General features: G+C 49.5%; 1 protein-coding gene across 1 annotated transcript in view; it reads right to left on the reverse strand.

Annotated features, from left to right (window-relative positions):
- The window catches only part of PRDM6 (PR/SET domain 6), a 108,162-nt gene extending 83,563 nt beyond the window's left edge, over positions 1 to 24,599 (reverse strand). Inside the window, exons 1-3 of the mRNA XM_039253417.1 lie at positions 24,317 to 24,599; positions 23,213 to 23,825; positions 13,686 to 13,993 (exon numbers count right to left, since the gene is read on the reverse strand). Coding sequence (XP_039109348.1) covers positions 13,686 to 13,993; positions 23,213 to 23,810 — 906 coding nt within the window. The 5' untranslated portion in view covers positions 23,811 to 23,825; positions 24,317 to 24,599. The remainder of the gene's footprint in view (positions 1 to 13,685; positions 13,994 to 23,212; positions 23,826 to 24,316) is intronic.
- Between the last annotated feature and the right edge of the window lie 1,299 nt (positions 24,600 to 25,898).

The following is a 25,898-nucleotide window of genomic DNA, read 5'->3' on the forward strand; positions in this document are numbered from 1 at the left end:
AGGAAGGAAGGAAGGAAGGAAGGAAGGAAGGGAGAGAAAGAGAGAAAGAAAGAGGAAGGAAGGAAGGAAGGAAGGAAGGAAGGAAGGAAGGAAGGAAGGAAGGAAGGGAGGCAGGCAGGTGGGCACCTGGGTGGCCTCCCTCAACCTCAGCTCAGGTCATGTTCTCACAGTCTGTGGGTTCGCGCCCCACATTGGGCTCTGAGCTGTCAGCACAGGGCCTGGAGCCAGCCTCGGATCCTGTGTCTCCCTCTCTCTCTCTGCCCCTCCCCTGCTCACTCTCTGTCTCTCTCAAAAAATAAACATTAAAAAAAATATTTTCAGTTTAAAAAAAAAAAAAGGAAGAAACCCTAAGAACGGGGGAGGTAAGGGTGAGAAGGGCAGAGACACAGGCTTCGTGCCCACAGACTACCTCCATCAATGGGCAGAAACGGGAAGCTGAGGCGAAAGACGGGAAAGATGAGCAGATCTGCAGGAGGAAGTTGGCATATGGAAACTTCACAGACTGTGCAAATGGCAAATGGCACCCAAGGACCATATGGGCTCTCTACGTGGTGGAGGACCGCACAGAAGGCGCTGGCAGGTGATGCGGAGAGGAAAGCAGCCTGGGAGGAGCTGAAGGAGTTTGGGTGTCTGCTTGCTGTCACCCAGCTCAGACCCACAACCGAGCCGGAGCTCCAGCCCTAGGGAGCATCACCAAAGGTCGGCCAGGAAGCCACCTCCTTCTGAAACACACACTGTAGTTTACGTATCACGTAAAGCTGGCCGTCTCCTTACACCTGGCCAGACAGACCTCCAAAATATACAGAGAGAGGAAAGTCGTGGTAGTCCATTTGGCTGTCTGTAATCTCTATCAATACTTATGTCTATCTTTGTATCTGTCTATCGACCTATCCATCCATCTACCTACCTGTAGGGGGCACCATAAGGGAGGAGACAGGAAATGCCCAGAGATGAGTCAAGGTGTAGCAGGAATGAAAGCAAGACTAGAATCAACACCAGAGCAGACATGATAGACCAGGTGTAGAATGAAGCAGGAGAGAGGCCAAGGTTGTGGAGCCAAACAAGGGAAGAACCAGGAAGGGGAGTCGACGACCACAAGGAGTAAGGTAGAGAAAGGTGGAGCGCAGCTGGACAGACGGTGAGACATTTGTTAAGCTAACAGACTGCTGGTCCCTGACGCAGGATGACTGAACCAGAATCTTTGAGGGGCAGGTCCCTAGAGTGACTTTTTCTTGGCTCCCTGTACCTGAAAACTCTCATGTCAGCTAGAATTGAAGAATTACTGAGCTAGAAGAAAAGTCGCTAAAAATGTAGATCATTCTTCATTTTGAATTGGGGTAAAATCCACATAACGTTTACCATTTTAACTACGTTTTAAAAGTGGATTTATTTTTGAAAGGGGAAGGTGGGAGAGAGAGAGAGAGAGGGAGGGAGGGAGGGAGAGAGGGAACCCCAAGCAGGTCCGTGCTGACAGCAGATGTAGGACTTGAATTCACGAACCATGGGATCAAGAGTGTGCCCCTTAACCCACTAAACTACCCAGGTGCCTCCCCCATTTTAACTATGTTTCAGGGTACAGTTGAGTAGTATAAAGTATATTTACACAGCTGTGCAACCTATCTCCAGGACTTTTTATCTCATAAAACAAAAATTAACTGTTTTGCTAAAGCTCAGCTAACTCTCCTAGATTCAGAGCTTCTATTCATTCAACTCCCGGGACACAGATTCAGTGGCAGACATGCAGGTTTAGGGAACAACATCTAGGCCTCACTGGTTGTCTAAAACAGTTTGAACATCACCCCTGCTTTTACTGCTATGTTAAGTCATAACTCCAGATACCATAAGAGAAATGCTTATGCAAAACAGATATTTATTTTTTTCCTTTTTTAAAAATGTTTTTATTTATTTCTGAGAGAAAGACAGACAGTGTGAGCAGGGGAGGGTCAGAGAGAGAGAGAGAGAGAGAGAGAGAGAGAACCTGAAACAGGCTCCAGGCTCTGAGCTGGCTGTCAGCACAGAGCCCGACACGGGGCTTGAACCCACGAACCGTGAGATCATGACTGGAGCCAAAATCAGACGCTTAACCGACTGAGCCACCCAGGTGCCCCACAAATATTTATTTTTAAACATATTAATCTCAACCTCAAGTTTTGTTCTTTAGGATGTGTTTCAACTTTATTTTTACTTTTTCATCCACATTTTCTTTTATTTAAATTCAAGTTAGTTAACATGCAGGTTTGTCACGGCTTCAGGTGCAGAACCCAGTGATTCATCTCGTACATGTGACACCCAGTCGGTGCTCATCCCAACAAGTGCCCTCCTTAATGCCTGTCACTCATTTAACCCATCCCCCTCCACCTCCCCTCCAGCAACCTTCAGTTCATTCTCTGTGTTTAAGAGTCTTTTGAGGTTTGCCTTCCTCTCTGTTTTTATCTTATTCTTACTTTTTCATCTAAATTGGCCTGGGGTGCCTGGGTAGCTCAGTCAGTTAAGCATCTAACTGTTGGGGCACGTGTGTCGGGTTCTGTGCTGACAGCTCAGAGCCTGGAGCCTACTTTGGATTCTGTGTCTCCCTCTCTCTCTGCCCCTCCCCCACTCAAGCACAGGCACATTCTCTCCCTCTGGCACTTATTTATTTCTAAAATAAACATTAAAAAAAAAGCATCTAACCATTGATACCAGCTCAAGTCTTGATCTCAGGGTCATGAATTGAAGCCCTGCATTGGGCTCCACACTAGGGCAAAAAAACCTACTTAAAAAATAAAATATTTTTTTTTAGTGTTTATTTACTTATTTTGAGAGAGAGAGAGAGCACGTGCACACAAGCAGGGAAGGATAAGACAACGAGGGAGAGAGAGAAGCCCAAGCAGGTTCCATGTTAAGCATGGCCTGACCCCATGACCCTGGGATCATGACCTGAGCCGCATCAAGAGTGGGACACTCAACTGACTGAGCCACGCCTATTTTAGGTGCCCCTAAAATAAAATTTTCCAACTGCAAACTGTTATTCAGAATTCTTGCTTTTCACAGGGTCAACAGGGACACATTCAGAATTTGTGTCGGTGTGGCGTCAGGTCAGTATTCACTAGTACACACACAGTGGCACATATTTTTATGGACAGTGTCACATGTGCCACGATGCTGACTTGTTGTCATTCAATACGTATTGACAAGCCACAATACGCTAGGCAGTGAGATGCTGTTCTGTACCTACCTAGTGAACTGCTCCTGGTTTGAGGTCCGTGGTCAAAGGACCTGCAGGTCTGGGGGCTTCCATGCGATTTTTCTAGCGGTTTCTGGGTCATTCCCCTCACTTTTCATATTGCAAGTCAGTTCTCTGCTGTGTGGTGAAGAGCAATCATTTCACTAACTGGAGTTGTATCTCTAGCTATCCTCTGCTCTCCATTAGAACTGTAGCCTTAACAATGAAGGCCATCCAACCATTTTTTTCACCCATGTTGTACGGCATCTCTTTCACACTTAATCCTTTCTCACTTGCAGGCAGCACGAAATAAACGTGCCTTTAGATATCATTTATGCCTGATTTTGCAGTAATTAAATCCACCCCAACCGCGTGTCAGGGCCTCAGCTTTGCTTTTAACAAATAACGAGATTCTTTCTAATCACGTGCAGAGGATGGTAGAGACTTCCAGATTACTATAAAATCCCAAGTGAAAAACAAAATAAAATAAAATCCCAATTGAAAAAGAAAATCTCTTTTGTTACACAGAAGCCATGAATACGGTCTTTCTAACTCGCACAATAGGGCAGGGCTCTTTTACACAGGGAGCAAGAGCAACACAAAGAAATGTAGTAGTTTGCCTGAAGTCTAACACCCAAGTTGGTAAATTAATGAGTCTTCCTACTTAGGAAAGCATTTCAAAGCCTTCTGACCCTTTTTTGTTAACACCTCCATGGAAAAAAGGAACAGAGAAATTTCTTCCCCTCTGAGGACCATTCAACCCCCCCTACCAGCTCCAGAAAGCCTCTGGTCATACTGAAGACACGCACTAAAAACATACAAAAATATCACAAGAAGTTAGAGCGCATCTTGCAGACTGTTAAGGAAATTTCCTACCAGGAGAAATACACAGAGGGAAGGATGCAACGAGACACAAAATCAAAATCTACTCACGGCTGAGCCAAATCTAACCCTTCCAGAAGGCCTTATAATAACAGTGCTTTTGGTGGCTGCTTTCAAAATCTCTTTTGCAGTAATATCAAGGACAGAGTGCTAATATCTTTACCAAAACTGTGATTTCAGTGAAATAAGTGTGCATTACATTATATAGTCATCTCTCAAAAGGCCATTATAAATATCAATAAAGTGGGGGGGGGGGGGAGGCACCTGGCTGGCTCAGTCAGTAGAGCCCGTGACTCTTGATCTCACGGGCTGTGAGTTCGAGCCCCACAATGGGTGTAGAGATTACTTAAAAAAAAATCTTTTAAAAAAAAAAGCATCAACAACCTTCACCACCAGTTTACACTTCTAATTTTTTTAGTGTTTTTCTTTATTTATCTGTGAGAGAAAGAGACAGTGTTAGCAGGGGAGGGTCAGAGAGAGAGGGAGACACAGAATCTGAAGCAGGCTCCGGGCTCTGAGCTATCAGCACAGAGCCCAACACGGGGCTCAAACCCATGAACTGTGAGATCACGACCTGACCCGAAGTTGGTGCTTAAGAGTCATCCAGGAGCCCCTCACCAGTTTACAGTTTCATGTAGGTTGAATTTCTTAGAATGAGCATTAATTCTTTTCAAGAGAAAATCCCATTTCCATCATTTAAAGCTTAATTCTTAGATTTTCCACTTGGTAGATTACGCAAGTCAAATCATAAAGTGCAATTAATTCCAACCAACTGAAACTAAGTGCTTTTCTCACTAGTCCCAAGTTTTTTAGGATTCTCTCCCCCTAGGAATGATTTGTGTATTTTTTTTTTTTATCACAAATCAATTCCAGTATTAGCCTGGGGACAAACAAAACTGATTCTGAAAACACTGTACTCTAACCAAAAATTTATTTACTGGCCATCTACCATTCTGGAGTTTGCACGGGCACGTGAGGATTTAGCAGTGCTGTACTAAATTTGTGACCAACATTAATATTCCCAAGCGTGCTAAGAACACTTAGGTCTAGCGCTTTACAAGACCCTGAAAACATGACTTGATTACATTTAATTTGATTCCAATTAAAAAGCACTTAAGAAGTTTCTGCTGAATTAGATTACACTGAATGTTTCTATAGAAGACACTTCATTATCGGAGGCAGCTTTAATTTAAAATGTTCACAGAGAGTGAAAAACACCGTTCATTTTAATAAAATGGGTTGAGCCCCGTACCATCATCTCACAGTTGCAGGCTGTACCTTTTGGTGTATTAAATAAATGGACAAGGGCACCGGCAGAAACGTCTCTAAGAATGAGTGCCTCGTTCACGGTTCACCCAGGACATTTCTAGTCGCACGGCTTTTAGGTCTTAACAGAAACCAGAAATACCTGTGGCAAAGAACATTTAGATAAAAACAAGGCGGTACAAGATGCTGAAATGAAAACACTGCCTCTCTGCTGAATTCTGAAGCCACGGACAGCACAACTAATTAAAAAGGCAAAGGAACTTCTGACTCCTGAAGCAACAACAGCCAAACAGCCGCAAGGTGTCACCAAGCCGGAGGACTTCCGAAAAGACAGCATCTTCCTTTTTAAACAAAGGCCACCGTGAGATCGAAAGCGGAGGTATTCAAATCAGGACAAACCAAAACGTTTTTTGTCTTCCCAACAGCATTCGACAATTTTCCAGTGTTATTATTTTTACAAGCCCCGCTTTCTTTTAGAGTTCCAAAAGGGAAAAAATTATGATTAAAAACAAAATGATGATGAAAAACAAATGTCCGGAGTCCGTTATTTGGTACTAAGCATAAACCGCACGGCTAGCTTTCATTGGCTGGGGCTGTGCAGCCACACCGGGCATGCCCGTCTGAGACCGCACGAATAAAGGCAACTCTGTGGTTTGCGGTTAGTGATTAAGCACCGAGTCGACTTGTTTTGTGTGTGTTCTCCTATAGGAAAATCTGCAGCATTTTGAGCGTTTCACACTTGTAACAGTATCTTTATTATGCCTTCCAGAATTAACTGACCTAAAATCCAGTGGCTCTACGATATATCTATTGGATAATTAGAACTCTAAGGACCAACAAATAAAACACATTATTGACTTTTAGATCTTCAATCAAACAAATATTTACAGCTGCAACTGGCAAAAATTATCTCCTTTTAAGTTGGCATCCTTTCAAGATCTGCGCTACTGATCTGAGGCACAGGAGGGTCACCGGGCCCAGCTCCAAAATTAGAATTCACACGTGAAAACAATGCTACACGCTTCAAATCAACGTGCAGCCACCCTCACAGCCCAGGTAGGTCTCTTCTGAAGGCGACTGAAACTTTGCAGTTTTAAGGTTCTTTGAAAGTCTGCCTGACTTTGTGACCAAGCACAACATGGGGGTGGGCAGGAAGGAACGGGAAGGAACAGACTGGGTTTAGCGACCACTAGCTATAGATGTCAGAGAATGTGCTTGTTGTCAATGACAGTTGCTGAAATCTGTCTATACCACACTGAAACAATCAATTCTGTAAATGATTGCAATAATCAAGGAAATTGCCTAATTTATAAATCCTTGCATACAGCATTTTAATGGATTCCTCCATTTTAATGCTGATGCCTTCAGAGCTCAATGAGCTGTTGTCCAGGCTGTCATTACACAAAATGATAAAAACATTCCAGGTGGTGGGGAAACCACACCTCATGGATATTCAGGCCCTCAACCCATAATCATTCATTAGTGACTTCCACGAAGGTCTCACATCGCTCAGCCTCCAGAAGGGAGGAAGAGGAGGCTCCCAGCCTGTGTTGGCGCCTCGGTGGAAATCCCGGTTCTGGCTGTGGGGTTCTGAACAAATTACCTTTGAGCAGAAGAGGAACGCACTGCTGAACAGAACCCCTAGTCCTGAAAGCACCGTGTTGTGACTGTCCTCCTCTCGTTCCTGTCTGTCTAACGCTGGGCCATTCTCTTCCAAGCGTCAGAGTCAGCAGGCTCAGCGGCCATGAACTCAGACACGGTGCAGCTCATCCACATGGACGGGACGAGGCCAGCGACTCCCATACACCCAAGCCTACAGGCAGCGTCCCAACTCTCACGCGCGGGCTCCCAGGTACACCCACGGGGACTCCCACCTGCAACCCAGGCTGCGCACTTGGCCCCTTCCCTACCCCCCGCCGCACGGAGCGCGTTCGTCTCAGTTAAACCTTGGCCAATTGATTCCAGCCAATAGTGTGCTGTCAGTACTTTACTTACTGCTCAATCTCACTAACCTGACATTTATGGTGCACTGATTGGCCTCTGTCAGTGGTGCGGGTTGTAAATTCACTTTGAAAAGCTTTGTGTTAACAGCCTTCAACCAAGCTCCGAGAAGAGTACGAACAGGCAGGCTGACAATTGCTCGACCTCCTGCCCTTATTACAGTGAGTAAATCAGGGTTTGAGCCATTAGGCTGGAGCCTGGGGCCCACGCAAAAAGGATTGACATGACGAAAGGTCAACCTCTGTCACACATGTGTAACAATTTGGATAATGGAATTCTGTAACTTATCTGAGCGAGGTGGCTAATGCTTACAAGGAAAAGCCTACCCTGCTCTGCTTTCTCTGGCTTTTATGCTAAGTAGTTATGCCGGAGTCTGTATTTCTTGTATAAATATACAAGGAATGTCGGAACCCGTGAAATCTTGGAGTCTATGAGATTCTAAAAAAGAAAGGGAGAGAGAGGGAGAAGGAGAGAGAGAGAGAGAGAGAGAGAGAGGCAGGCCCACAGTGGACCTAGGCAAGGCATTCTTCAGATCGGCAGAAGGAGAGGATTTGGATATGGTGGACGTGATTCCTCAGCTAACGAATCCGTAAGGTTTTACTACCACCGTAAGTGATTTCTGGGGAACACAACAGATTTACTCAAACAATTAGAGGTGCCTTCAGTGACAGGAAAATACAGAGGCTACCCAGCAGGTTTCCTTGGGCCCAATGTCACCACGACCACATTTTCATGAGCTCATTCGCTACCAAGTGGGGAGGGCAGACTTTATCTTCGAGTTTGGGATTTTAATTTCTTGACTTTATTTTTAAGTCAGTGTGGAAAAAGGAAATAAAAAGCCGTAGGATGTAAGAAGAGATGGCAGTTGTGGACATGAGATACTTATGAATTATTTTCTTCACGCGGACAAAATGCCATCAATAAAAGAAGCCATGTGTAAACAACAGATAAAATGAACCAATGAGAAATACAGTCCCATGGATAGAGAACACATCACTCTTCATAAAATATTTGCAGTTAAAGCACTGGCGTATCAGATGCATATTTAGATTAAACCTCGCTAGTGTGAGAATTACCAAATGGCTACTCTAAGTATTTTTTTTTTTTAAAGCAGAATCATTTTTGGACTTAGGAAAGCATCGATAACACTGTGCAGGGCAATACATAAATGTAACGGACCAGGGCTTTAAGGGCCCTCTTCAAAGCCAACTTTAAGTACTAAGTTTTGATTTTTAGCACAAGGCTGGAAACAACTGCAAGAGGCGGCAGATGGTTTTACAGTTTATGTAAAACTACAAAATGCTTGCACTGTATCAAATGGGCACCACTATAAAAGACGTCTTCGAATCAAGTGAGGCAAAGCCAGAGAGATACATCAGCTGTTACTCTGCCAACGTAAAACGTAATAGTAACACGACTATAATTTATTTCTAAGGAGAAGTTATTTGGAGTTCATGAAATGGACATATTCAAAACCAAGCTGACAAGCAGTCTCTCTCATGAAATGATAAATTACTAAGAAACACCAATTTCTACTTCAATGTAACTGGAACAGCCACATAATTCTACCCCAGTGCTTTGGTGAATCAGCCCAAAAGTGCCAAAGTCTAATAAAGCTAAACTATGGACTACAATAATTACGGTACTATCAGCAGAACAATTTTAGAATGACTTCAATTTAATTTTCAAATGACCTTAATTTCACTTGAAATGATTCAAGTGATTTTTTTCCACATCTAAATATATACAAATGAGTACAGTACTACATATGCAACTAGGGATTTATAAAAACCTAAGTAATGCATTTCAAATATGAAATCAATTCATTTCCTTCTAGCACCAATTATGTGTGATGGTTTTGAAATATAAACAGTTAGCAACATGTAATATATTTTTAATATGGGTTTCATCAGCGTCTTTTGACTTAAGCTAAATGGTAATGATGAAAAGTAGACCATTTGCTTAAAAGCAAACCTCTTATTAAATCTAGACCATCATGGCATAAAATCAAACCACAAAAAAAAGAACTGCATTATGTTATCCCCCTTGATTTTCTGAATAAAAATGAAGGTTTCCACGGAGTGTAAATGAAAATAAGACACTCAAATTTACTGAGGCAAAGACAGGTTCTAGAAAATTAAAGTCCTTTCTAGTTCCTTGGCTGTAATCCTAACAAGTCACTACCTTATTTCAATGAGCAGATTTTTCTAGGGTGAAAATAAGTGCAATTTGTTTTGTCATTGTCACTAAAATTTCCTGTTAAATCAGACTTTGATTGGAAAGGCCGGAGTACTTCTTGCCGGTCTTAAATGGCAACTTTCTTTTAAACTTCTCTATTTTATATCCAATAGAATTTCAAGTTTACACGATGTACATTCCTCAGGTCCAGTCATATTAAATTCTGATGTTAAGCAGAGAGGGGAAACCGTGTACAATTAGATTAATTTATCTCAAGGGAAAAAGGGCACATTAATAATTGAGATGTTTTCATAAATGTTAAAATCAAATGGGCCCTTTCACTTCTTTATTAGAAAACACATGAGAGCAAAATTATCTCCCTCTCATCAATAAGACCTAATTGCTGAGAAAGAGATTGTTTTCTTTGCAAAATATTCTGAGAGATTTTTCTCATTAGGGCCAAATAGCTGGAAATATACCATGCATCCAACTCTTCTTACTGGAATAAATGTCTATAAGCAAAGCGAGTGATTGTTTAATCCATCCTGTAATGTTTTTGGTTTAAACTATCTGAATTATTTTTTTTATAAAACACATTGAAATCTGATTCTAAAAGAAACTGTGTCCCCCCCATGAAAAAAATACTAGTAACTTGGCTTTCAGTTTGTTAATCTCCTCAAACTACAAAAAAGTCACCTGAGCTTCTTGCTTAGAGAGAGAAAGAAAAGAAAAACTCTTAGAATTTCCCATAAATACCCCAAAGAATCAAAATATATGGAAGGTAATGGAATGATGTTTAACTTTCTTTAAATTGCTCTGTTTTTAAGAACCAGGGTTATACACCAAGCAAATATTAACTAAAAGACGATAGGACACTGACAAAACAATCTAACCAGCTCTCCACGGCTGATGTATGGTAAATATTAAAGAACCATTTTCTACAAAGAAAATGGAGTTTTTAATGATTAAACACAAGGAGTAACTAAGGTGAATCTGATTCTTTCTGTAATAAGCCTTCATGTGTATAATAAAGTACAGACATACTAAAAACAATGAACTGTAAACTGAAACAAAAATCCATCATCTACTTGGAAACAGTGACGGGGAAAGATTAGCAATCCATTTATTGTACTGAAATAAAGATAAGTAGCCCTGGGAAGACCCATCAGGAGCCGAGTATTGAACTCTAAATATAAAGACATTTCTTCATCAGCCAGTGACTTGGAAAAAACGTGAGAAGAGAAATGATTCCAGTTGACTTTTAAAATGAAATGGTAATGCTTCAACTGCTTTTAAGTTCTTCAAGATCTGTTTTATGTCAACCTGAGATTCTGGAAGATATCTGAAAGAATGTGTTTTTTTTCCACTGGATAATTATTACATGAGTCATGAAACCATTATTGCCAAAAGTTTCCTATAGATCGACCATATATTCCGATTACTGAGTCTTTCCTACTACAAATAATACGGTGATTACAATTTTTTCACAGGACAATTTCGGTTTGAAAGCAAAGGCGGACATTGAAGGAACATTCTGGAATCTCCGGTTATAAATTTCACTCAATTCAAATTGGCACATTTCAGAAAAAGAATACATCATGATGCTTACAATTTAAAAAAAACCTCAGACCTCATAGCTTCACAATAATTCTACTAATAAAACCCTGAAACCTATTAAAATAAGTGTTGTTGCTTACAAATGGACATCAGCACTAAGGTACCTGGCCCCAGTCGGTCTCATTTTATAGGATCTCCCGGGAGGCAGATACATTTTGCACGGCTGCAGTTTTAACATCCCTTCAATCCCCTCGCTGTTTGCTTATTCTAACTGTTCTTACAGCTGATAAAAATAAACAGATCATGTCCTGAAATTAGGAGGAGGGGCCCATGAATCACTCGGGCGTGCATACTCCCAGCAAGGCTTTTTTTTATAACACAGAAGTAACTCACACACCTGAAGCTACAGGTAAGACGCACTTCCTGTCTACGGAGAGGACAATGACAACAACCCTCAAGTCCCACTCTCCTTATTTGAACAGAATTTTAACTTCATCAAGTACGAGGAAAGGTACAAAAGGAAAGGCTCCACAGTTTTCAGTATTAAGATAGATCATGATACCCTACACATGTAGTGACGTCCGGCCAATATACTAAGAATCCAAATCCTTTAAGAAACAAAAACACACACACACACACAATAAACTATGGGATTTTCTTCACGTTTACGGCTTTGCCCCTGGCACTCTAAAATTTGATGAGCTCAAAACCTGAGGCATCCGAGGGCAACATAACAGTGTTCAGTCTTAACGTGTGCACACAGAGCAAACCCGTGCCGTTGAACAACAGCTTTACGATCTCCCCAGAAAAGTACTGGCGGGCCTTTGACTGTACGGTATTAGCGCTCCTAATAACACTACTGGAACATGAAACGTGCCTGGAAGTGTTTTATAAACTTTAAACCGCACTGGAGGTTACAACTAATTAGTCAGAAACAAAAACCAACCGGGAAATATTTCAAAACCAGATGCTCTGATTATTTCCCACTTGTCAGTTTTTCCAATCCCCAGAGCTCTAACTTCTAACCTGGCTCTATGTTCCAAGGCCTTTTCTCCTACCGTGTTTTCCTATTTAAATTTCTGGTTAAAAAAAATTTTTTTTTAAGAAACACTATTTGGTAACATATCAATGCCCCTTGTTCAGGAATCCTACTCTAGAAGATTAAAAATGTGTAACTGTTTCCCAATTTAGGAGTGAAAGGGAACCGGGGAGCCTGGGCACGGGCCTCAGCAGCTAACTATAGGGCATATGCTGCCCAAGGCCGCCATGCGGTCAACTCGGGCTGGTGGGCTGTGAGCTCAGCCAGTTACCTCCTCCCCTATCCGAGGAGGTTTTTACAGACGCAGGCCCCAGCACCCCATTGCCAACGGCCATGTAAGGTTCTGGAGACCAGGTTTGTTTTTCACAACACTGCATCTCCAGGCCCTCAGGTAGCGCTGGCCAGAGTGCTCAGCAAAAATCCCGAGTGGATTAGAGTCCGCTGAGTTTTGGAGCATGTCCATCCCGACAGGCCAGCGAACCAAGCGTGTGAGACATGCTGCAACAGAAATGACCATTAATGGGGCCTTAAGGTCCACGCCGACTTGGCCACTGTCACAGAAGAGACTTTGTTGTCTATTTCCATTCCATTACACTGCCCGGCCTGGGGCAGACCTGCACATGGCCCTAAGGGTAAAACTCCTAGCATCTCGTATTTCATAAATCACTCCATGGGTGACAGGTGGCTAAAACTGGTGGGGAGATTACCTATGGCCAAGACTCTGCCTCTTCTTCAGAACTGGATCTCGATAATCAACCGTCAAGCTCTGGGAAGAATCTCCGATGAACAGGTTTCAAATGAACTGTTTATTTTTAAATAATCGCAGGGGAGAAGATTGTGCCACTGAAGTACTGCCGTGAATTGGGTGCTATCAAAGCGCTCGGAGTTGTCCTATGTTTTGATTCTCTGTCTTGCTGAAGACTGCGTAATTGTACTTTGTCAGAGAAGAAGCAGAATTTGTGATTTCTGATTCACGGCCCCATTTGCTTACTTCGGGGGCTCGGAAAGTTACGAAACACGTTGCAGTCTAATCCGGGGTTTACAAAATTGCTTTTATCTGAGAAAACGAGACTGGCTCTCTTCCTCCTGTTCATGCTTATGTCCCTTCTTGCCCTGTGCCCAAAAACATACTGGAAGAGCTCAGAATGGGGCACAAGGTTCTAGCTTACACCCCCAATGCCCGGCCTCCTCTGCTCTCTCACCTCACCTGTTTTGTTTTTGTTTTTCTTTTTCTCAAGATCCTGGGGCACCAGCTGGAGTCAAATCCATCCCAGCTGGAGGAGAGGCTTGTTAAGGGCATTCCAACCTCAGAAACCCGGAGCCCCGGTCTTTCTGCCCAGGCACCTCTTTACTGCAGGCGCTGCCGATACCGGGCATTTGCATGATCAGAGAAACTTACCCTCTACGACTTTCTGGAGAACAAGGGAGGCTCTCCCCAAAAAGGACAAGCCCCCCCGCCCCCCCAACCACCACCACCACCACCACCACCACCACGGGCCAGGCTCTTTGTCGGCCACAGCTCGGGCTGGTTGGCAAGGTGCTGGGCGGCGAGTGACTTACCTCCCAGAGATGCTGCGTGTTCCTCACAGCGCCGGCCTGCACCTTCTCCGGGGGCAGGAGGACGCCCTGGAAGGGCCCGATCCAGGTGCCCTGCTGGATCCTTTGCGCCGCGCAGATGCCGTAGGCCAGGCCCGGCACCGTGCTGGTGCACAGGCACACCTCCCGCGGCAGGTCCCGAAGCCACTCGGGCAGCTCCGGCGGGGGCGCGGCGGCCGCGGCGCTGCTGGTGCCCACGAGCCGGCGCAGCGAGTGCAGCGGCCCGTGCATGGGACACTCGCCGTTGCGGTTGTCCGCGCACATGTCGCAACCTGCCGGGAGACGGGCGGGAGGGAGGAAGGGAAGGAAGAAGGTTAACCTGCTGGCTCGAGGCGGCCCAGCGTCGGGGAGACCCCGGGGAAAATAGCATGCCCCTCCCGGGTAAGCCACCTGCGAGGGAAGTGAGGCCGCTGCGAACACGGGGAGAAGTAAATACGCACCTCTCGCTTGCAAATCGCAGCACCCACATCGGCCTAGTAGGGGTCGAGACCCAGGGCGCCCCAAAAGCCCTGCGAGGTGAGGACGGCGGGGCGGCTCTGCGGAGCCCAGGGCTCGCGTCTTCTCCGCGAGGCCTTGCCCCCTCCGCCTCTGCTTCCCACTTCCCCCTCCTCGGTTCCCACGTTCTCTCTCTACCGGGTTTCCAGGTGTGTTTAATACCGTACTGCGAAAAGAGCCTGTCTCTTGCTCTTCTACCTCGGAGACACTGCACTTGGATCACCTGGGTATATCTGGTTTTCCACTTTCTACAATTATAGAAACTCCTTCTAGAATCTCCAAGGCGGGTGGGCAACCCATCTAGCACAGAGCGGCCTTCCTACTCCTAGGGACCCCCACACCAGAGGGCGGAGCCGGTCTTGGCTCACAAGACGCCGGGAACCCCAGACGAGCGCCAAGTAGGGCGCACTGGGTGCTGGCGTCCCTCGCGAGCCCGGGCAGCACCCACCACTCTGGCCACTCCAGTCAGAAGGGCACGGGTGGAAAAGAGAAGACTGTTCTGGCAGGTTTGGGGTACCTGTCCTGGAGTGCAAGCTCTTGCCAGAAACCAAAAAGAAATGAAGAGCAAATGTAACCATCAAGATAATGGGTCGTTAAGGTTAATGGTTGGATAATGGTTGGGTGGAGGGGGCCTCAACTCCTGCCCAGACGGTCCATCCCCAGGCTGAATGCGATTATCTACAAGGGAACGCAAAGCTGCTGTGAAGGAGGTCTCCACCGTTCCCCAGGACGGCCAGCAGCGCAAGGGGATCCCTCACCTTCCTTCTGGGCGGGGGAGCTGTGGATGCCCGGCGTCCCTCGACTAAAAACTCGATGAGAAAAGGCCAGGCGGCCGCGGGAAGCCCGGCCTGCGGCGACCGCGCTGTCGGATCGCAGCGCCCTCCGGGTTATTAATGGGCCTGGCGGAGCCGCGGTGTCTGCGCCCGGGGCCATGCAGACCTGCCTCCGGGAGGCAGCGTGGGCGCGCGCCGGCGTGACCCGGCCTCCCCCCGGCCCAGCTTCTCCGGGGAACCCGCGGCGCCCGGGCGCAACGGAGCCCGATGGCACCGAGCATGAGAGCATGATATCAGGCCAGAGCTGGGGAACCGTCGCCCTTGGGACCTCGCAGCACCTGCGCCTAGCTTGGGTCGCTGCAGGTCCTGGTGGATCGCCCTACGTGTGCCCTATCGGTGCTAAAACAGAAGAAACACCCACATAACTCTGGACGGACGAAGTGGGTCATCAAGGAAGGAGCCCCTAAGGGCAAGCAGCCGTGGTGGGTGGGCGAACCCCCCTGGTTTGACAGCAAGCTGAGGGCTGCCCATGTGAGCATCCTGCCTCCATGGAGAAGGGCTCTCTCTGGCTTCGCCTTCCCCTCAGTCAGCCATTCCCTCACTCGTCCCAAGAGAGCCCAGGAAATGACACGACCCTCTGACTGCAGCTCCCCAGGTCCCTCCAGTGAAAAGCAACAACCTGTTTCTACAGGCAGGGAAGTGTCAGAGCCTCTGAGCCTCCATAGCACAAAAGCTCCCTCTCCCAGTAACACAGACCAATGTACATCCTGTGTAAGACTCTGCTTTTGACTGGACGGCCTAGATGGAAGGTGGTCCTGCCCTTGCCGTATGTCAGCCCTTCTGGATGTACTTCACACAACCTCTCAAGCTTCTGATGGTGAAAACAGAAACTTGAAGACAAAGGGGGAATGGAAAGAAAGACGATAAAAAACTCCAAGTCACCCACTGCCTACAGTGTCCCAGATACCTATCCGGCACCAAGCAATCACCCCATGGTCCCCATTTTGCAGAGAAGCGATTTAAGAATTCATGAGCAACGTAACTAGACAGAGGCTCAGAAACTAGGAAGTGGGAGAGGAAGGTTCACAGTCAGCTCTGCCTGACTCCTAAGCCTCCACATCTAAAAAAGATCTAGGGAGACCAATGAAAGCTGGGAGAATTTTATATCCACACTCATAACCGACTGAATTATTTCACCGGAAGCACTATTTGTGAGACACAAAATCTGCTCTAGCATCAGTGAAATTACAAAAATTTCTGGATCTCTCTCCCCACACTCCTGGGCCCGGGGGGGGGGGGGGGCGGTGTTAAATGTGTGGGAACGTGAATACATTATGTCTACAATTCTGAAGTTTACAGTCTGACCTCAGAGAGGACCTTTGAGCTCCTGAGCAAAAAGAACTTAAAACCAATGACCATAAGCAAAGGCAACAGGCCCATAAAAATAAAAATAAAATCACCCCAGGGAGTTTCTTAGCCCACCTTCCTTTCTGGTTGGCTCAGTGAACCAGCATGAGAAGCAAGGCCACTTGGTATTCCCTCCCTATCATTCTACGCCAGAGATCTCCACCACGCACATTATCACACCAACTCCATGAGCAATAAAATAAGGAGGTACCATCTCCAGCCACCACCCCCACAGACAGGGAACAAGACTCCCAATGTTTGTGATGCATGATAAAGCTCTGGCGAACTTTTCTTTAAAGAAGCCCTCCTAGGGGGCGCCTGGGTGGCTCAGTCGGTTAAGCGGTTAAGCGTCTGGCTTCAGCTCAGGTCATGATCTCACAATTTGTGGGTTCAAGCCCCGCATCCGGCTCTGTGCTGACAGCTCAGAGCCTGGAGCCTGCTTCAGATTCTGTGTCTCCCTCTCTCTCTGACCCTCCCCTGCTCACACTGTCTTTCAGAAATAAATAAAAGATTAAAAATTTTTAAAAAGTCCTCCTTAGAGAGTTGTACCTCTCCTCTACCTACTGCGTTTCATTGGCCTCTAGCACGTGTTGAAAAACCCACTAGTGGCATTTTGCTGAATCAAAACCTGAGTTTCTCCCAAAATCTACAAGACTACCTGTGTGTGAAGTCCACAGCAGAGCAAGGAAGGCCTGTCCACTTTAATTCCATGAGTCTTAATTTATAAACCACTGCATGCTATATCAAAATATTCTGCTAGAGAAGTTGACCAATTACATCGAAACACGTTCTATCCTGATGTTGTTTGTTTTCTAATATAGGAAAGCTCTGCCATTGAAAATAAGTGGCCCCTGACTCAGGTCTCGGAGTCCCAAAGGAGTTAGAAGATGCTTAAAACATGTAACTTATTACTCAGAACTGGACAAATGTGGTGGAAGTAGACAAACATTGTAGCAGAGTGTTTTCTCGAGAGAACCGATAAACACCCACAAGAAAAGGTTTGAGGGAGAAGCTGACTGGACCCCCAAACTACCATCACCCCAAAGATGAATTTTTTACATACCGCATATACATTTAATATGTACATTACACACAGCATTGCCTACCGAGCAATACATAATACAAGTCCATTTGTATTCACGAAGAGTAAGCAAATAAGTGTTCCCAGTTTCTCCTAAAATCAGGATAATTTTTGATACAAGTTCATAATTATTATTTGCAAAGTGTTTTCTGGGTCTGGGAGAAAGACGATCAGATTCTCCAAGCAGGATAGGCTGAAATGCCATTTTAGCATTAGGCAATAGAAGAGAGCAGGTCCCTCCTCTAGCCTGAATAGATCCGCCTGAGCTCCCGTTCATGGGTCCCTGAATAAGGGAAGGCGGTATCACCAGGTTACAGCCTTACCCACCTACTGACTTCTGAAGGCCAGGCCAAGTGTAACAAAGAGCGGCCTTGGACTGACTCTTCGTCTCAGACCCTAGCATACTGTTTGAATACTGTTCAAGCGCACGCACTACTTGGTGCAAATGAAAATGGGAGTAACTAAAGCGGGCTGAGCAGGCCATGGTTTTCTTTTCTGGTGCTGAGTTTCTTGTTCTAGGAAAGGTGAAATGTGACACGTTTCAGGACTTTTTTTTTTTTTTTTTTTTTGCCGTCCGTAGAGGCTGACGGACCCGCGGGAAGCCCCCGCCACCCTAGGCCCAGGCTCCCCGACGCCTGTCGGCCGCCGCCTTCGCCCAGCTTCGCTCATCCTCTGGAGAGGAAACGGAGGAGCAGCTGAGAAGCCTGCCTCTCTGCCTGGGCGGCGGTAACAGCTAAGCTATAAATCCTCCGCGACCGCCGCTGAGGTCGCGGCCCCTGGGTCCCGCAGGCCGAGCCCGGCGGGGCGGGTGCCCATCGATCCCGCCCGGGGAGGCGCCCGGGGGTGCCGCCTGCTGGCAGCTCCGCGTGCGCTCCGGGTGCGGGCGCGGGGACGCGGGGGCCCCGCGACGGGACGGGGGCGGGCTGAGCCCCGCGGGCCGGGACCTCCCACGCCGGGGCGCACGCCCCCCAGGGCTCGGGCCGGCCCTCTCCCGCGCGTCCTCCGGCGCCAGCCTCCAGACCCGAGCGGACGCGCGGCTTGGCGCGCCGGGGGCCTCTCCGCACCCAAGTCTGAAGCTTGAAGACCCTGGCCCCTTCCTGCCAGCCAAGGGCTTTCCTAGGAGACCAGAAGTGGCCGCCGCCACTGCACCCCCCCCCCATCTGTGCCTCTACCCTGCAAGGGTCTTTTTGGCTCCCCCAGAGGTTCTAGAGGCACATCCAGAAGGCGAGGCCGGTGAGCCGGGCCACCGGGAAGGGGAGCCGAATGTGGGCGCGCCGGACCTTCTCCAGATCTCTCCCGAGGGGAGCTCAAAGCTCCCCGCGAACCGCAGGCGCGCTGGGCGCTCCCTGCTCCGCCTGGCTGCCGGCTTGGCCCGGGGACCAAGAGGGAGAGACAAAGAGGGGAGGAAGAGAAAGAAGGGAGGAGGCCATGTGGATTTTATTTGTCTTCCGATGACCGTATTAATAAATTAAGTGGGAGCGCCAGCGTGTGCTGGCGAGGGAATATTGGGCCGAGATAAACCTCGCCGGCCCCTGCCCCTGCGAGGCCGCCATATACAATGCGGAGATGATAAATAGGACCGAGAGGAGATCGAAGCGGGCCTGGGCTGGCCCCACTCTCTCCTACAAAACTATAGGGCAATTAATTGTGGCTTGTCCCCTCATCCTTCATCTCCTGGTGGCACATATCGATGGAGATTACTGCTGATGGACCATTTTATCACCTTAAATAAACAGTCGCCACCACTCCTAACCTCAATCTAATATATGGCTCTATGTTCAGTTTCAGGGTGCTAGGTAACGAATACTGTAAAATAGCTAAATCATCTGTGTTAGCAGACGGGGGGCTGGGCCTGCACACAAAAAGAGAGAAAAGAGAAAAAGAAAAATAGAACAACACAAAAGCCCACACACTGACTCCGAGCCTCCCTCCCACCAGGGACCAGGTCTGAAATCTAAGTGGCCTGCGGTTGACAGCAGGGACGCTGGGCGGGAGAAGCAAAGCCTGTGCGAAGGTCGGTGGCAGGAGGATCCCACTGGGGGGTTAGTGGCTCCGAACCTTCCCAAAACAGGACCTACGTTTCCCAACTGGGTGGGAAGAGATTGGGGAAGGTCAGAAAATACTCACTCTTCTTTTAGTTCTCTAATCCCTCAGAAGGACAAACCCCAGACTCATTCTCTCCCACAGCTCCTCTCCCCAAGCCCTAGGAAAAGGGTAGCACGACCAACAGGAAAGCCTGGCGCCCTACTCCTACACCTGGGCACCAGCCAGTGCTGTTCCCACTACTGTTCCTTGCGCAGCAGGGCTCCCTCTGAAACAGAAGGAGGCAGAGCCCGCCATCTGGGGAAGTTACAAAATGCCCCTACTCCACAAGCAGACACCCAAAGTGGACTTAGCTCCCAACTCCCTCCCAGATACAAAAAAGAACATCTTCACTTAAAAGGGACGAGAGGAGGCAATCAGCCCGGCCCAAGGACTGCCCAGTATCATTTCCTACAAACACCAGGGGCACCCTGTGGTGGCCTTTCACTACCTTCCAAGAGTAATTACGGGGTCTCAGGCACCTCACCAGCTCCCTGAACCCCAGAAGAGGCCACCGCAAAGGAGCCTGGGGTTATCAGTGGCTCTAGGCAACCAGGCAGCAAATGCAGGCAGTAACACAAGAGAAGAAAGAAAGGCCCCATCCTCTGTTTCTATCACACAATGCCCATCGGTGTCAGAGAGATGGAAAAAAAGAGGCAAATAAGCATTGGGAGAGTCAGTGGAAAGTGTACTTCAATCGTGCGATAAAATAACCCACAGTCAGATAAGAGAAACACAACAGAAGAGTTTATGGGGCTAGCTTTTACAGTTTCTCCTGTTTTTAAGTGTGTGTGTGTGTGTGTGTGTGTGTGTGTGTGTGTGTGTGTAAGAAAGCCACAGGACCCTTCGCTATGCCTTCTCTATGGCATCTGCCTAAGATGCCAATAATAAAGTTTCAAGGTGAAAGGAATGTTCATTATTCCTGTGTGTTACTGGGTTGTGGCTCCCAGGTAGAGTTACTCTCCTAAAGGGAGAAGGGAAGTGAGGAGGTCCCTTTCTTTGCCTTGTAAGAAAAAGACAAATGCAAAGTATTTAAATACAAAGTAATAAAATGAAGCAATGCCCAGTGGTCATTTCACAGAATCAATTCCTTTAGAGGAAGATGGCAAGAGACCAAAAGGAAACCAGGAAAAGGAGAGCAGAATCAATTAATAGGCACTTCCCTCTTGTCAGCCTCTCACCCCACCCCCACCTGCCTAGAACGTAGGGGGCAAAACTGTGGTTTTCCACGTCTTTCTAGTAACCGAGGAACTTTCCCCCCAGCCAAGGCGGGGGGAAAGAAAGCTTCCCACCCTTTGCATTTCTGTTTTGTTTTGATCCCCTTGCTAGATTAACCTCAATCACTTCTCACTCCATCTTTGCAAAAACACATCCCAAGGTTTCAAAAGAGTGTGTGCTCTTGCCCAGAGAAGTTTCTGAGAGCCTGGCAGGCCTGGTCCGCCAGCCCTGTACAGAGCGACCTCAGCTTTCTATTTTCTTTCTCCATTGCCCCTTAATTAGGGAGCGACATGATATTTAATAGGACAATCGGGCCGTCTTTCCCGTCTGTGTTTTCCCCTGCACTTTGCACAGGGAAGCCCTCCAGTCGATTCAAAAGGGGATAGGAATGATTCGCACGATAGGAATGATTTAGATCAATCATATATCATCTCCTGCGGCCAGAGGGAAAAGTTACCTGGGCAATAAACTGGTTCAAAGCCACATATTAATTAGGCAATCTATCCCTGTACTTTCTCAGATTGATCTAGGGTCTTCTCTGGTGAAAATGCCCTGAACCTCATGATTTCCCTGCAAACAGTATAGGAGCTCAGGGCACAGCCTGGGCTTTTGGGGTGTTCTGCTGGCATTTTTTTCCAACACTCATTTAATTCAGAAGAGAAACTGCAAGCTTGAAGAGGCACCCTCAGCCCACAATCACTATGTTTTATTTAGCGGTCAGAAAATGTCTTTTCCAAAGCATTACTTGCCTTTCTTAATTCACATAAAAAAAGAAGGAGGAGAACTGCTTTGAAAACAACACATTCAAGAAATTCAGTAGGAGATAAGCATTTTTTTGAAATCCACTAGGACAATATAATTTTCTAAAATTTTCTAAAGCTCTGAAATACGAAAGTCTTCTTAACTGCAGGGCAAATTCAAGTTGAAACCCTCATTTTAAACCAGTACTTTACCCTCAAACTCTAGAGAGGGGGAAAAAAGTAAATACAACTGCTCTTTTGGTTAGTTATAATTATCTCCATCAGAAAAATTATCCCCATCTCTTATGAAAAGACTAAAATACCTCCAGCACTAGGTTCATGTCCAGTGTTTTCTCGTCAGAGTAATGACACCGGGAGCCCTTTCGCTAAAACCTGGAGTTGCTTTGTTTTCACAACGAATTAAGAAGTTCTTGGAGCGCTAGACATTCTGCGGGAGGGGACTTCTTCCCACACAGAATGATAATACATGTTTACCATCCACTTTCCTCATACAGAAACTAAGCGGAGAAATGAGATGAAAATAGCTGAGTGAGGGCTGATCTTTGGAATCCTGTACCGCTTTCCAGCACCGACTTTCTTATCTTGCTTTACTAGTCTCTCCAGAGATCTCTGGAAGTATACTTAGCACTTACACCAACGGCCTTAGGTGTAAACATATCGTAACTTCTGAAATTACGAAAAGAACTGGCTACCGGGCAATACGCATGCTTGGTCTTCATTCAGTTTTGCTTCAAGACCTCACGATGGACCTGTACTGGGGAGGTCTGAAACTTTGAATACAGGCATCCAAGCAAGAAGAGACCTTCCAGCTTTAATTAGGCATTTGCCATTTACTCGGCAACAAAGAAAGCGCACTGCTAACACGAAACTAACTACTGTCGTTCTTATTTTAAAAAAAGAAGTAAGCAAACCACCAAGCATGCCTACGGATTGCGAACGGTTTACGCGATCATGGGTGCACGGAGAACGCGGGATCCGCAGGGAACACCCTACCCTGAAGTCGGAAATGTTTTCTCATTGAGCAGTTGCCAATTTTTCTTTTCTCCCTTTTCTAAGTAAAGAGAAGACCCAAGAACAATGCCTGCCTGCAGGGAGAGACTGACCCAGCGTCGTCCAAAATTCCTACTCCAGCGGGGCCGGCCAGCCAGCAGCTCGCGGCGGGTCCCCTGACAACCCCGCGGCCCGAAAACGAGCAGATGTAGTTAACCCCAGAGGTGAGGCAGAGAGAAGGAGACCCAAACCCTGCATTCCACGCGCCCCAGTAATGCTGAGAGTCCCTCCCGTGTCCCACTAAGGCCAGGCCCAGCCCGTCTCAGGCACTCCCCAGCGTACGCTGCTAGTACCCGCCCGGTCCGGGGCACAATCCCGAGGGAGGGCGGAGATCCGAAAGCCCGGTCCTGAGCGGCGCGGGTCTTAAAGGCTTGGGGCTGCGAGGCAGGGACTGAGAGGACAAGGTAACCCCGAGGTGCCCCCCCCCCCCTCGGCATCCCATCCGTTCTCTTTCCTCCTCTAACGTCGGAAAAACTTTGCCACCGTGGTCTGGGACGTGCAGAGCCGCGGCCTGGGCCAGCCCACCACCCGGAGTCCCGCTTATCCGACCCGCTTCCCCGCTGCGCGCCCGCGCTCGACGGCGCCAGCGCCCCTGCAGAGCGCGCGCGGGCTGCGGCTACGTACGGTTGTTGGGGTCGCTGGTGTGCTGGTTGAGCGGGATGATCTCCATGCGCTGCTGGCCGTACAGGTAATAGTCCAGCTCCTCCGCGCTGCAGCGGAAGCGCGGCGCGCCCCGGCCGTCCACGCCGCTGCCGCCGCACTTGGAAGGCCCGGGACCCGAGGCGGCGCCGAGGCACAGGTCTTTGGGGGGCAGCGGCTCCGCGGCGACGGCAGCGGCGGCCAGAGGGGCGAACACCGGCAGCTGCGCCACAGGCAGAGCCGAGAGCCCCGCCAGCGCGGCGGCGGCGGCGGCGGCGGCAGCGGCGGCGCAGGAGGAGGCAGAGGAGGCCGAGGTGGAGGAGGAAGCCGGAGTGGAGGAGGCAGAGGAGAGCGAGGCGGGCCGCGGGCGCAAGCTGTCCGGAGGAGGCTCTGCGCGCTCCGGGGGCGGCGGCGGCGGCGGCGGCGGCTGGAGAGGCTGCGGCGCGCCCAGGGGACCCGCGGCGCCGCCGCCCTTGAGCGGGCCGCCGCTGCCGCCGTGCGGGAAGAGTTGCTGCCAGTGCTGCAAATAGGCTGGATCCACTTTGAGGAAGGCCGAGCCGCCGGGGTCTCCGGGCTTCAGCATGTCCGACCTCTCCAGCTGGGGGCAGAGGGCAGAGAGGAGGGTGCGCTTGAGCCGGGCTCGGGGCTGGGTGCGAGAGGGGCAGGGACGATGACCGCCAAGACCGTGGAGCGAGAGCTCAGCCCTGGGCTCCGCCTGCGGCAGCCCGGTTCCCCAGCTCCCTCTTTCCAACTCCGCTGGGGCGCAAAGTTTACTCGGAGGCGGCGGCGCCCGCGAAGCCGTGTGCACCCTTGCCTTGCCTCCAGCCCGCGACGCCCAGCTCCCGGCGCGCACTGTGGAAGCCGGCGCAAGGGCGCTCGCCCGCAGAACTCGGCGGCAGGACGCAGCCCCCGCCCTCAGCCGGCGCCCGGAGCCGACCCGCGCCGGAGTGGCGCAGCGCCGGAGCCGCGTTGGCCTCCGGCGCCAGGAGGCGGGACAGTCTCGCCCCCCGCCCCCCGCCCCCAGCCCGGGACCTGCAGCCTCCTATCTCCGGAGCCCAGACCCCCGGCCCTAGACGAGCCTCGCCTTACCTGGAAACTCCGAGCCGCCGGCGGGTGCGTGCGTGCGTGTGTGTCGGTGGGCGTGCAGGAGAGTGTGTGCGTCCCGGGTGCGCTACATGCCCCCCGGGTCGCGGAGGAGAGCGCGCTAGGTCTGATCTGACCGCCCGGAACCCTCCCGGGCTGCGAAAGATGGGCGGAGAGGCCCGCGGAAGGCGCTAGAGCAGTTGAGCCGAGCGCGCTGTAGCGCGGGCCGATCCGGGCGCGGATCCGGGCCGCGGCGGGCTGCTGCGCTCGGCTGCCGCCGCGTACCCGTTCCTCGGCTCCACGCTCTGGCAGCCTCCCGGCTGGACACGTGGGTTTTACGACAGCACAAAATACAAGTGTGTGTGTGTGTGTGTGTGTGTGTGTGTGTGTGTGTGTGTGTGAGAGAGAGAGAGAGAGAGAGAGGTGGGGAGGGGGGGGGGGGGGGGCGGGGGGGGGGGGGGGGAGGCGGGAGGCAGGCCAGAATAACGAAGGGGAGGGGAGAGGGAAAGAAGGAAGTTCTAACTCGGCTGGATCCACACACGGCCTGTGCGCCTCTCCAGCACAGATACCTCCTCCGCCCTCCCACCCCCCACTCGTTTTTTGGCGTGACGTCTCCCGCTCTCCTGTTGTCTCTTTCTGCCCATGATAAGTCTTTTCTAGGTGCCAGCTCACTGCCCTGATCCCGAAAGCCGTGGAAACACGGAAACCGGAATGCATCCCCGCACGCGCCCGGGTGTCGGCATCGGAGCAGGCGCGCCCAGCCGGCGAGTGGACCGAGTCCCAGGGCCGGGTTTGCGCTTTTGCCCGGCGCAGTTTTACCAGGAGTCCTGCTGGGTGCGAGAGTCGACTGGCCCGCCACGCAACTCTCGACCGAAATCCTGGCCGGGGGAGGCGGCGGCGGGCCGGGTACGACACCCTCAGTCTGCGCCGGAGGAGGCGGGCTTCGGTGAGCTGGGGGGCGGGAGGCCGAGGGTCTCTAAAGGGCGGCAAGTCCCCGCGGGACTCAAGCCTGGCCGCGGAGCTGGCAGGCGGCCGCAGTCGAGGGTCACAGGGCTTAGCGCTAAGGCCACCCACTCTCGAGTTTTCTGCCTGGGGAACGCGCTCCTTCTGCTTGTGGGCAGCGGGGGCAAGTACCCCGAGCCACGTTACAGTGTGTTCAGCTGCCCCCGGACACAGGCGAAGCTTGTTTGCCCTTGGCTGCTGGCGGCTGCCCCGGGGGGTCGTGGAGAAGTCTCTTGGCCCAGACCTGGCGTCCGAGGTGCAGGCTGGGAGAGCAGCCCCCCCCCCACCCCCACCCCCTGACTGTTCCAGGTGCCTTGGGCCCGGTCTGCTCCTCCCTGCGCGCTCTCACATCCACGAACTGGGCACCGACCGGGTGTGTGAGAATGACCGGCCCAGGCGCTTTCCCAACGCCGAGTTCTGTCCGCACTCGGAGAGGAGAAATGACATTTGTCTTTCCCCCAACCAGGCCAACTTGTTTAGCACCCGCCACTCTGAACAATTAATAGCCATTCCTTACTGATTCCTTCTTGTTTCTTTTTGTCTTCCCACCACTCCTGTCTCCTGAGCCTGGGAACCGCGCTGTTTA

Source organism: Hyaena hyaena, unplaced genomic scaffold, assembly GCF_003009895.1.
Source record: "Hyaena hyaena isolate Hyena2069 unplaced genomic scaffold, ASM300989v1 scaffold_453, whole genome shotgun sequence".
In the NCBI taxonomy this organism is placed as follows: Eukaryota; Metazoa; Chordata; class Mammalia; order Carnivora; family Hyaenidae; genus Hyaena; species Hyaena hyaena.